This window comes from Phoenix dactylifera, chromosome 8 (genome assembly GCF_051530095.1).
Source record: "Phoenix dactylifera cultivar Ajwa chromosome 8, Ajwa_hap1_PhDact_Kaust_v1.1, whole genome shotgun sequence".
In the NCBI taxonomy this organism is placed as follows: Eukaryota; Viridiplantae; Streptophyta; class Magnoliopsida; order Arecales; family Arecaceae; genus Phoenix; species Phoenix dactylifera.
Window position 1 is genome coordinate 24,195,531 of NC_143197.1, and position 13,542 is coordinate 24,209,072.

The 13,542-nt window shown below is 37.6% G+C and overlaps 1 protein-coding gene across 2 annotated transcripts; it reads right to left on the reverse strand.

Moving 5' to 3' along the window:
- Positions 1 to 387: 387 nt before the first annotated feature.
- GLDH (L-galactono-1,4-lactone dehydrogenase) lies at positions 388 to 8,749 on the reverse strand. 2 transcript variants are annotated; one of them, XM_008810559.6, is made up of 6 exons: positions 7,903 to 8,749; positions 4,971 to 5,221; positions 4,653 to 4,835; positions 4,015 to 4,414; positions 3,298 to 3,438; positions 388 to 672 (listed from the first exon to the last, which is right to left on the reverse strand). In XM_008810559.6, exons 1-6 carry the CDS (start codon positions 8,524 to 8,526, stop codon positions 514 to 516), a joined length of 1,758 nt encoding a protein of 585 aa, XP_008808781.4. In that variant the 5' UTR covers positions 8,527 to 8,749; the 3' UTR covers positions 388 to 513. The 2 variants fall into 2 exon arrangements, with proteins under 2 accessions (XP_008808781.4, XP_088559275.2); XM_088703149.2 differs by lacking the exon at positions 388 to 672 and adding an exon at positions 694 to 846 and having other exon boundaries at positions 7,903 to 8,609.
- Between the last annotated feature and the right edge of the window lie 4,793 nt (positions 8,750 to 13,542).

The window sequence follows — 13,542 nt, forward strand, 5'->3', positions numbered from 1 at the left end:
AATTGCTCTTCAATGGCTGGGTTCAGTGGTGAACCTGGGTTCCTTCCATTATTTCTTTCTTCGAGACAGGCAAGAAGTATAGCAACCAAAAACTCCAAAGGGTATTTATTATCTGACATAAGTCTTTTTTCAAGAAAGAAGAAACTCATCACAGCTATACATCTTGTTTCTGCAACCCATGTACCAGATGCTAGTTTCATTAAAGAGGATTTTGTTTCTTTCTAGGGAAAAAAATGAGAAACATGTAACCATCCTGCGATAACTTACTTTCTTTAGAAAGAATCCTGTTAGGGATTGTTAGATGACACTGAACATCTATCACTGAATCAATTACTTTGTACAGAAAGCAGGGAATTCTTTGATCATTACGTCATGATAGGGCAGTTCTTAGAAAATCAAACTGACTTTTATTGAACCACAACAAGTCTGAGCAAGTAAACATTTCATACTGCCTCAAGATTCAATCAGTATAATTACCCCGAAGCAGAAAAATACTTGGAACATATTTGATAATCAAACTGTCTCTGATGAAGGGAACAGCTTCTCTAGCATGTTATTTGAAAGAATCCTGTTGGGATCCAGTTCTCTGCGTGCTTTGTTATAGGCATCAACTGGAAAGCGCCTCCTCAGTCTTTCTTGGAGTGCAGCAAGCTCGTCTTTGTCCTTTGGAACCTGCAGATGCAGACCTGTTAATGCTGAAGCTAAAAGAACTTTATAGGGTCAGCTAACAGGGAAAGCCCCTTAATTTTTTTTAATTATTTCTTACGTGATTATGTCTCCACTTCTCTTTATAAAATAAATAAGCAGTCCAATGCAACCTCTAATTCCAGCCAGGATGAGAAATACCTGAATCTTCCAGTGCTTAGAGAAAAAGTACCTTGCAAGATCTATGGCATATAAACTATCTAGAGACTAGAAATTATTAATTTTGAAGGTCTCTTTCCTCTGCACCAAGTGAGCACAACCGTTCATCTTCATCTAAATATTTTAACACATGCAAATCAAATTTCAATTGATTTGGATACTTGTAGATTGTAAATCACATGAAAGCATAACATCATACCGTTAAAATCATTTATTTTTCATTGATTGGATGCAAGGGTAAAAGGTCTAAAAAATGTGTAGAGAGGATGACTATTTTGTTCCCGGGGATAACCAGCTTCATTGTTCCCACCTGTAAATGACAAGACCACTCCCATGCGTTGCACTAGATGGGTTTACTTGCATGCGGGTAGTTTGTCATTTGATAAGTGCAATCAATGGGCTAAAAAGTGAAACAATCAATGCAGAAAAGTGCATTCCCCATACATACATATAATACACAAACACATATACATATGCATAAATACATACTTTGCTCCACAGAATGGGCATCCACACTGTTGATGATGATTTATGCCACCAAAATGCCTAGAAACTAAAAAATCATATGTTTTGGTGGTTTCTAAGCTATACAACATATAGGCACAAGAATGCACAGTTTTTATTACACTAGCGTATCAAAATATATGATAAAGCATCTAAATTGAGAATCCGATCATAATCTATACATGTTAAAACATATACATATTGAAAATAAATCAATTTTGATGCTTATATCATAGCAAAACAGGGTCAAATATCATCTTAACTGTTTATTTTTGTTTCCACTGACGCATAGTTACAAAACATCAGAATACGCGACTACTGGTTTCTAGGTATTTTTAGTGGATAGGTCATGATCAATAATAGTGTGGATCTTCGATTTGGATGTCCCAATTTTAGAGTCGAGAGAAGTAGATGTTCTCTTTTGTCCTAAATTTGATTCCTACTCACCTATATTTGAAATTCCAAAATTTCCAAAATTTTGATCTGCTTTTACGATAATTGATTATCATTAATTTAAATGATTGATTTTGATCATGATTAATAATTTCCAGAAATATCTAGTTCCTAGAATTTCAAATTCTGATCTGTCATAAACAGAAATTGATCATAATGAATTAAAATTTTCAGAATTGATTGACCTCAAGTATGATTAATAATTTCGAGGAATGTTTCAGATTCTGAATATTTTCAAAATATCAGCTGGCAGTTGGGATATTTTCTGTATTTTAGAATGAGAGAGAGTGTTATTTTGAGATTGAAAATGACAGACGAAATCTAGGAGGAACACTCAAAACTGCACTTTCAATTTAGTAAAGGTAGACTGAAGATCGCCTGAAAAGAATGATATGGGACAGTCACTAAGATCATAGGTAAAGAAGTACATTTTAGTAAATTGTTACTGTGACACCAGAATCTCATACAGGCAATAGTGCCCAAAAGAAGTTAGTATCTGCCCCGAAGGAGATCATCATTTACCCAAAAGAAAACAACCTCCTCCAATTTTCAGAATTGCGGAATTTAGCAAGAGCTGGTAGAATTCAGACATATTAATTTGAGCGAGAAAACTTATTCACGGCACTATCCTATGACAACTATCCACAACCTAGCAGCATAACAGCCTAAAAAGCCACATCTTACCGAAAAAGAAATAGAACAGCAAAACAACTAATCCCTACACCTGACTCTTTTGACACCATTAATACTCCTAAACCAGACCATACCTGGAAACAAATATTAACTCTTACATTGTATTGATGAAACCATCATACGACAGTGAAACAAAAAACCACTGATGCACCAAAAATGGAAGTAATGATAGCAATTGGTGCATTTTCAGAAGATGAGTCACCAAGCATCCAGTTCCCACATAATGTGGCTTGCTGTAATTGTAAAATCTAGTTTGCCCTTTCAAGATATACAAACACAAGTGCCTAATCTAAAATGAACATGACTTTGTAAAGTCTACTACTTTGTGTACATTATGAATGTTAAGATTGTTTCTCTCCACAAAAGAGGAAGACGCTGGATATTACAGTCCTTGGGAATGTACTGAGGTAACATAGGTGCAAATGTACATACTTTACAGGGTTGTATGGACCCAGTTACTGTACCTATGTTATGTGTAAATGTAACCAGCTTTTGAATAGGTTGAGGTGCATTGAGTACAGGATAATAATAAATGAAATCTCCAGACAAGAGGTCTCTCTGATCTCGGCCACTTCCTCCACCTTCTCTCCACAGACAAATGACAGCTAAATGTCATATTTTCCACCATGAGATGGTACAAAGAGACTTGGAAGTCAACTACCCAGGTAACCCCTAAATCTTTGATGCATCTCAACTTCTCAGTCTTAAGATACACAAATATTTAATTTTTTAAGTTAATACTATAACAAAAAGATTGAGACTATATCCAATCACCAAATTTACCTCAATTTTAGCCCAATGCTCGTAAGCAGAATATTCATCCCACAGTCTAGTTTGTGTCAGATGTCTGTAACTAAAGAATTCTTCTGTTATCTCCTTCCTCTGACGAGCATCCATTGTAGGCAGGTACATGATTATACCAACCTAAGAACAGAAACATGAGGAGCTGAAAGTCAACTTGAAAGGCAATAGTATGATATATCCATTCAAAAGAAGTGCAATTCCTATTACTTCGGAAGGTTGTGCTTAGTTACTGAAGGTCACAAGCTCATGCTATACTACAAAAACAACCACTCAGATGAAACATATATTGCTTCATTAACTAAACACAACCTTCTGAAGCAATAGAATGCAGAAGAACTAACTAGGTTGTGTTAAGAGGTAACAGGCATCAGACATAATGGTGACACATGGAAACTACATATGCAGAAGAATTAAATAGGGCTTCAGATCGGAAATATCAAAACAGAACTTTCTACACATATGCAGATAGTTAAGAAAAGGTTTACTAAATCTACCAAGCTGGGATAGTTTAGAGAACTTCGCATATCACATATAATGATATATAAAATGAAGTTTCGATTCATTCAGATTTCCACTCTGTAGATCTAGAGGTGAAGAGTCTAAAGAAGAAAACTACCTAAAAAAGAAATCTACAAAACATGGAAACAATTAATGTGGCCTAATGCTGTGAAATTAGTATAAGAGAAATATAGTTACCCATGAAAATATATCCTCTCCAGAGCTTGATGCTGGGCTCATAAGGCTCTTGCTGTGAGCTGTCCAACGCTGCTCAATAGGAGCTGGTGCTGGTATCTCTTCGCTCTGTATGAGCTGCATCAACTCTTCTATGTAGTCCAAGTCCTTCATGCTGGGCTTTGCAAGGGTCCCTGCTGGGAAACATGTCTCACTGACCCACTGCTGCCCACCACAATCAAAACCCAATATTTCATCACTCCAACCTACCCGATATCCCTCTGACTTCCTCCAGTATGCAGCTTCTGCTTGGTTGATTTTTATGACATGGTCTTTGTTGAGGGGATCAAGGGCAAGAAGTTTATCCCTCAACTCTGTGAACGAGAGTTCATCTATATCCGGTTCATCCTTACCAACTTCAACCCTGCAATCATCTACAAACTAGCAGTCACAAACAATTCAAAAAATTTCTTTGTTAATCAAAGATTGGACTAACCATAGACATTTAAGAACTAGTGATGTAAAATGACCTTTCTAGACATTGTAAGAATCATATTAGTCATTTTCCTCAAAGCATCAGTTGGTCAACAGCCTTGATAGGTCAACACGGTGTTTGTTAGATATATCATTAGCAAGTGTAACAGCAAAACCCATAGGTTTACCTGTATTTGTCAAGGGAATCACGGTAAAGATCACGAACATTTTGCAATGCTTCATCCTTCCCATATTTTGATTTGAACTTTGGAGTTTTCCATTTTGAAAGAGGATTGCATTGCACAACTACAACTGTGTCAGTATAGGGAATCCATAGATATTTCACATGCTTGTTATCAGCCAGCCATTTCCTGCAAACCAAGGAATATAGCAACAACTACTAGTGATTATATACTATCAAGTTTTGTTCGGGTTAAAGAACATTAGGAATACCAAAACTGTACTGCAAAGTATAACAAGATCTTATGATAAATAAAAAATTGTACTTGTGATTTTTCTTGATCTCATTGACGTTGGAAACAAATGTATGTTCCACAAGCTCGTGTCTCTCCACACATTGAAGAGTGACCTCTGCAACCACACCAAGGCCCCCTAGACCACAGCGAGCCAGATAAAAGAGATCAGGATCTTTCTCTCTAGACACCTCAATTGTTCCCTTCGCAGGAGTCACCAGTTTCATGCTAATGACTTGCTCATCAATGGGTGGCAGTCGTGCGCCAGTACCGTGGGCACCAACCTGGAGGTCATGCTTGTGAATACTAGCAAGATCTTTCTGATGATCTAAACCAATAAGGCAGAAAGATAATGGGATCTTTTATAGAACACTAATCGTAAAGTATTGCACTGTAATCAGTGTAATAGAAAGATAAAAGAAATATTACATTAGAGTAAGTTTAGTGCTTTTGCAAATCATCAACCATATGCCATAATGCCATAGTTATAAGATCAGTGCAGTTTGTCCTTCCTCCTTTTCTTCTCATTTTTTTCCTTGCTCCTCCCCTTTGATATCCTTTTTTCTCCTTTGTCCTCAGTTCTTCCTGCCCTCAGAATCAAAGACCAACAATTTTTGGAAATGCATGTGTTCTATTTACTTACCATTAGTTCATTATTTTATGTCTATGCCCCAGTTTCTATCAGCACAATTATGATCTTTATCTCATTTTACTTGTTTTTGCAGCATAGTTTTCTTCTTTGTCAACTTTGACAATTTTTCCTTTTCTGACATCAGACATTCATTTGGCAATGGACTAATTGCTGATTTTTCAAAATGATGAGAATAACTGTCATGATTTAGTATCTTTATCATGAACTGGTACTTATGTGACTATATGTCTCTGACCTCCATATGCATACCTATGTGCATTTTAAATAAAATAATCCAAAGTTTAATGACAGTCAAATTGTTCTCAAAGTTGATAAGATCACAAAAGAATGTGACATGCTTATGAGAACAATGTTAATGACTGTCAAATTGTTTAATGATTGGCATGGTTTAGTATCTTGATCACACACTGGTGTTTATCTGTCTCTGTTCTCCATTTGCATACCCATATGCTTTCGAAATAGGTTCCTTAAATCTAACATAGGTTCCTTATGTTTAATGATTGTTAAATTGTTCTCAAAGTTGATAAGAACACAAAAGAATGTGACATGTTAATGTTGTAGTTTGTGCAACATTGCAATGACTGGAAAAAGCATAACAGATTGCAACCAGATTTAGCAAATTTCTTTATCAAGTCACTTGTAGTCCTAAATTTTTGTTGATGCATCATTACCAAGAAGTCTTTTTTTTTGTTGTTTTGTGAATCCAAATATCATAAAATCGAAGGATAATCAAGGCTTGTTTTGCTCTAACTGAAGTAAGAAATTTTTTTCTGTACATGTAATTATACAAGCAAGCACCGATACTGTGTAAACATTAGGTAAATCTGTTAATAAGGGAAAATTGTGCAAGAATAACAATTGCAATAGGGAATAGCCCATCGAATGTAACAGTCATCTTGACAATTACAATAGGGAATAAGTGATAACCTACCTCTTTTCTTCAATTATACAGAAAACATCTTAAAGATATGCAAAAAGTGGCAAAACTCGAATGTTTCAGTTTGATCACTCAGAAGTATGTAGCTTCACCAAAAAAGGAAGAATATATCAACAGAAGGTGATAGCTGCATTGTAAACAAAAAAGTAGCACTAGCAAATTGGCTTGCCAACAGGGTCGTCTCGTTGGTTGCATAAGCACCTAGTTGCCTGGATTAATCCAGCTATCTGGACAAACAGTTTTTTCTCCCTTCCTCCTTACATGTTTTTGAGGATTTGTGCTGGCATGCATTCAGTCCTACATCATTCGTGTGGGGGGGGGGGGGGGGGGGTGGAGATCTTGGATACTTATATAAGGTTAAAGAACTTAGATAACACCTTCCGGATGGACTTTTAGGAGAGGTCATTAAAATGGTGGCAAAGCGGACCCATCCATGGCCCACATGGATTAGGAGACATATATCAGGAACCTTTTTTGTGCTAATTACAATCAATCATGGTGCTTGTGATTGGATCTAATTGGATTTGGATTTGATGGGTTTTAGACCCTTGGTTTGACGATGGTGCCAGGACTTAAACGAGGAAACTATGTGAGACCCATGTAGGCATGATGTTTAGTCCCACATAGGTTGTGTACTAGAAAGATCCTGAGTACTTATATAAGGCCAAGGAAATAATACCTTCCAGGCTACCCTTTAGTGTAATTGTGTAAGGTCTTGGGTTATTACAATGTTGGTTCTTTTGCTTCAAGCCAACACCCAGCTTTGTATATCCCTAAACCAATCAATGGTCAAAGATAGAGCTAACTTAAGGCACCCTTTTTTCAGAAAAAAAAATGGTAGATCCAATTCATCCATTCAAAGAAATTTACATCAAGTTAGCAAATATTTTATAAGAAAATATTCATAAAATGGTTTGGTCAACCTGAACTAGCAATAGAGTAAACCTTCTCCCAGATAAATAGCCCTTTCTCTCCTTATTGAAGATAATAAGATAATATAATATCAAAAAGTTGAAAAAAGTGCAAAATAAAACTAAAACTATAAACCAAGTTAACATCTTTTTTGTGACTCCGAAGGAAAAGAAAAAACACGCACACAAACAAAAGAAAAAAAAGGATTCTATTTATCCAATTTATCTGCAGACTAACGCACTTCAAGTTAGTAAAATTACTAATTAAAGATTTATAAAATGGTTCAGTCAACTTGAATCAGCATTTACCGATATAATAACAGTTTCCCCAAAAAAAAAGACACCTTTCGACTGCCCCACTGAAGGTAATATACCTAAAAGTTAAAAAACGCACGTTTTGAACTAAATCTAAATCCAAAACGACATCTTTTTTCAAAGGAAACAAGCAAAAAGATAGAAAGAGACCTGCACGATGCCTCCGATTTGCTGCTCCCGGATAGACGCGAAGTTCTGAAGGGTGAGCCCGTGCTCCTTGAGCGCCTCCACGAGCTGGGAAACCCTGATCCCGGCCTGGACCCGGACGGTCTTGGCCTGCCGGTCCACCTCCAGGACGTTATCCATGAGGGCGAGATTCACCATCCCGGCCCTCGTGAGGCCGATCCCGTTGGGGGACAGCCCGGACCCGACCGGGCGGATCCGCTGGCGCTTGTTGTGGGCGTCGCGGACGACGGCCTCGAGGTCGGCGAGGGATTCCGGCTGAAGGAAGACACGAGTGAGGACCTCGTGGGTGCCGCTCCAGTTTGTGACGGTGTGGAGGTCGTCCGGGAGCGGGGCGTAGCGGAAGATCTGGGCCTTCTTATGCTTGGCGTCGGGGGAGAAGGGGAAGGAGTAGTAGGTGGCGACGCCGCAGCCGAGGAGGAGGACGAAGTAGCCGGCGTACTTCCGGAGCTCGGCATCGGAGACACCGGCGGCGGAGGAGGAGAGGGGGCGGATAAGGTCGGAGCTAGGGTTAGGGTTTAGGGTTTGGGCGGAACGGAGGGACGCGCGGAGGATTCGGGCGGATCGGCCCAGCGAGAGCGGTCGCAGCATCTTGCGGATCTTTGCAACCGACGGCGTATGTTCTCGACGTGGCCGTTGGGTTCAGTTTGCAGCGGATGGAGTGTGAGATATATATATGTATGTATGTATGTATGTATAAATAAGAGAAACTTCCAATAAAATCGATTATAATAGAAAAAACATAATTGGGGATCACTAGATTTTTTAAGATGGGATGCTTGCAAAATATAAAGAGTTCATAAATGTTTCTATTGAAAACTTGATACAAACATTAGGTATTTATGTTGAGAGATCGGTGATGTCCGCATCTTGATCTTGTTCTTTTATACTTATAACCACAAGAAAACTACCTAAAGCAATTAGGTCATTTTTGTTATGTTTTAAACTACAATTGATTTCCAGAACTATCTCGACATTCTCATGCTTGTGTTCTATTTAACTATAATCGATTCTTGGACCTAATTCAGCAATCACATGCTTGAGATCAGTTCTCGAATACAATCTCAAGATCCATGTGCTTAATGTTGGTACTTGGAACCGATTCAATCACCCATGTATATGCTTCATCGATCGGTCACAAGATGGATCAATGGAGAACATGGTTGAGCCGATACCCAATTTTGTTTTGTAATAAAATCTTGAGCATCATTTGCCATGTGCCATAAATTAAAATTTAGGATAATGGTTGCATGTTGAGCTAATCAAGATCCTGCGTATTGATGAGTAAATTGTGTGGTTCATGCCAATAATAGATTTTGTGGGTGTCTGTTTGGAATTCTAGCTCGCTAGCATTTTTTTTCAGAGTGAAACTCTTCTACCAAAAAAGAAGTTAAAGGCAATAGACAATTTGTAGGAAATGCTTAGAGGCTTGACATGCGTATATATGTGTGAAAAGAGATGCATGGGTTGTTGTGATTGAACTTGAACGGATTAGGAGCATGCAGAATAAGGATTTCAATCGGGTTTGATCGAACAATATACGGATCGGATACATGATAGATCAAAAATCAGTTAACTCGAACTTGATCTGTTTATTAAACATGTCAAAATTCAGATTCAAACTTAGCCATTTTATTAAACAAGTAATTTAGCTTGGTCTACAACATTAAAACTAGTTAAACAGGTTAATAATTAAGCATTGCCACACCTAATGCGAAAAGAGTACAGATGGTTATGATATACACCCATTAAAAGATTTTTAGGTTTTATGTACATTGATAAATGGATTTCCATGCGTCATCCACCTCTAATTAATTTTTATGGAATAGAAATGGTAAAGCTTAAATAAAAATAGATTTATTTCTATTGGAATTAATTATTATTAAAAAATAGATTTAGAATATATTTCAACAATCCAGTGTGTTCAACTACAAATGTCCTTTTCCATTTAATTATTATTGGGAATAAAAGGATCCCATTAAACTGTGATATTTTCTGAGGCTCTTTTCTATGCAAATATTCTTCTATAAAATAATAAGAGCAATTTAAAAAATATGGGCACCATTGAGTATTTTGAGATGTAAACGTCTTAAAAAAAAAAAAAAAAAAAGAAGAAAAAGGAGAAACTTTAAGCAGTAGAAAATTACAGATATAGATGACCATATTGCTCGCTTATATTTTGTAAGTTTTATTTTTTAGTGAATACCTTCGTTAGTTTGAGATTGAGTTAGAGAGATCTAATCTTCTAGTTATAATTTTAACATAATACATTATTAGTAACATATCCTCCTGAAATAAAAAATAAAGGTTTCAAAGCTACTGGTTGATTTTGTTTTTGCTCCAATTGTTACTTGAGATGATCGAATGATTCTTAGAACAAAAAATATATAGAAAAAAAATCAAAATTTTAGATTCAATTAATTATTAAATATATGTTATTTACAATTTACTAATACCAATTTTTAATATAATCTTCATTTAATTATTTAATAAATTAATTGAAAAATTTTACCTGCCATATATTTTACATATAACCATGGCCGTAACTTGATCACTTAAAAACTATCGAGCGAAATAAATGCATAGTAGGTAGGGCTTGATGTTTTTATGCTAAGCTATCATTTCGGGTCTAATTTATTATTGTGTCTTGGGAGATGGTGGAAAAAAAAAATGCAAGGGGTGTTTTCTTGCATGGATTTAGGAGATATGAAGTCATTATATATTTAATTTTTTTTAAAATAAAAGATAATGTGGTTGAGTTGATCCAAATGAAATATATTCTGTTACATGACTTACAACCAGGCATATTTTTCTTTTATTTTTCTTTTAATGGCTATTACGTTTTCTCTTAGAAAAAAAAAATTTCTATTTAAAATTACAACTCATTCGCACAACCAGCTGAATCATTAGAAAGTAGAGCATTCTGCTAGTGGTTGGGGGTCTTATGAGCTTTTCTGTTTTTCTTGAGCCTTAATGCTGTAACTTAACTAGGCTGTTCAATTCCATATGGGCGGGGTGGCAAGATATAATAATGAGAAATGAGACATACATACAGATTAAACTCAGGATTTGAAATCCCACCTCGACTTCAATTTCATTAAAATTTAATATTTTTTGTTTGTCAAAATATTGACATAGAGTCATGCTGCTGTGTAACATTGATCATTTCATATTTTCAAATTACACCTTACAATTCAACTTCATATATTTAATTTTGCTTTTATTTGTTAAAAACCAAACATTGATACCTTGAAGTAGAATCCCATTGTGAAAATATACGATCATTATCTTAATACCAACCATGTAATGGGATTCAATAGTAATCAAACATTGATGCAACAGCAAACAACCATCACAATAATCACTTTGGCCAAAGATTGGTTCATCAAATCAATATAGTTATCCACAACATGATAAAATTAATGAAAAGCTTAAAGATGTCATTGTATACGGAACTAAAATCATATAGAGCAAAACTTGACAATATTACATTAGATATTAAATAAAGAAGGGGTACATATAGCTGTATTGTATGTTAAATATTGGAATAGAGAAATGTACAGATGGTTGGATGGAAATAGCAAAAGAAAGAGAGCATGGAACCCCTAGGATGAGTATGAATGCGGCCTATAAGATCAGAAAACAAAAGGCTACAAAGGAGCTCCAGTGCATGCAGATGGTCCACCCAGATAAACTCTCCAGAGTGATGAGCAGCGAAGAAGACAACCTAGTCAGCAGCGTAGTTTGCCTCACTATAAACATGGATGACCTGGTAGGAGGCACACTCCCCAAGTAGTCTGCATAGGGCCGGCTCAACTCTTAGGCGACTGAGGCGGCCGCCTAAGGCTCCGATCTAAAGAAGGTCAACCGCAGGGAATGCCTTAAAGATAAAACAAAAAAAAAAAAACTTCTTAGTGAGTTTGCCTTACTGCAGAGAAGGCCTCAAAGACAAAATAGAAAGAAAAAAGTCCCTCTTGGTGAGTTCGCCTTAGGCCCCCCAAATGCATTGGGCCACTCTTGAGTCTGTAGATGTCGCGGAGCAGCGGCCTCTCCTGAGCAGTGCACCTCCAACCTCGGACTCACTCGATCACTGTGGTCGAGTCTTCCTCGAGGAGGGTATACTCTACGCCCAGCATCTGTCTCGCATAGATCACACCCTTCCATGCAGCTTTAAGCTTGGCGCACGCAATAAACGACTTCTAGGCCTTCTTCTCTTTATTTTTATCTTTGATACATCGTCTTTCCTTGTAGCAACAGGGATTCAGGGGCTCGCCAAGATTTTTACTTCTTTGGCTGCCACAAAGCACAGCTTTGGTAACAAAACCATGCTGCCTTCATCCATGGTTATGCTTATAGGCTCTCAGATTGAAGAGCTTATGAACATACCATTCTTGCAGCTTTTGTTTTTGCCTCTAAGGTCTTGGCATAGATGGACGCCTCACTCAGAGCCCCTCTAACGCTTCCTACATAAACTCTATATAGTGCCTTAACTCGTATAAAATCTCGTCCTCCTCCAATCCACATCTGGTTACTTCTCAAGTTGGTCCAGAAATTCGACATGCTATGTCCCCATGAGAAACACATCCTTGATCACTGTTTCATTGGATCATACCCTTGTGTTCTATCCCCGCTAGTCTCTAAAGCCTTGCAAGAACATCCCACCATACTCATGGCTAAGAATGACTTGCGAGGTTTCATACATCTATTTTTTCTTTTTTTTTTTTGGGTCAAAAATAGGAGGGGAGGGGGAAGGACCAACCCACCCGCGTAGCAGCCCCACTACTGGGCCTCCCTTCCACTAGAAAATGTTCGATACAGGTCGCAGGTTTCGCGTGCCTTCTCCGATCCGTGGGCTCACCCCACTGGGCTTACCGTCTCACATGTGGGTACGTCATCCCAGCACCACCTTAGTACAGATGGAAGGAAAGCATATCCGCCAACTAAGGGTGCAAATGGGTCGGGTCGGGTCCTGAGTAACTCCGACCTGACTTTAGGATCCGATCCGATCCGGTTTTTTGTTCGAATCCTCATTTTGGACCCCGAACCAATTCGATCTTCGGATCGGGTCGGATTTGGATCCGAATCAGGTGCAATTTTTTTGTGCTTTTGGAAAAGAATTTGGGCAAATCTAATTTGGTCATTTTATAATTATGAGGTTCTGGGTGACTCATGACTTGAAAGACTTGCAATTGACCTCCAGTCAGAACTGATGACCCGTGGCGTACTAACTAAGTCGGTCTACATGCCAAATTGCATGTCACACTATTTTTTATCTATACGACTGAATGGGCGGAACTTGGTGTCTCCCAGCTCCCCTCTCACGAGGGCAAAAAAAATCCCAGACTTTCTTCCAAAATCCAATTCCATTGCAGAAAACTGGCACGACCCATATTCAGTTCAGCGTTCCCTCACTTTCTCCCTTCAAAAGTTAAAAGAAACAAAAACCAAAAAACAGAAGAAAAAAAAAACCAGCTACCGAGACACCAGAGGTATCAACAGTGTAATAGATCGAGAGAGAATTCTGACGGGCCGAGATTCCTTTGGATTCTATGAACCTATGTCTGTTGCTGTCCTTCCACGCTTGAACCTACTCCTCTTAGGGCTTTT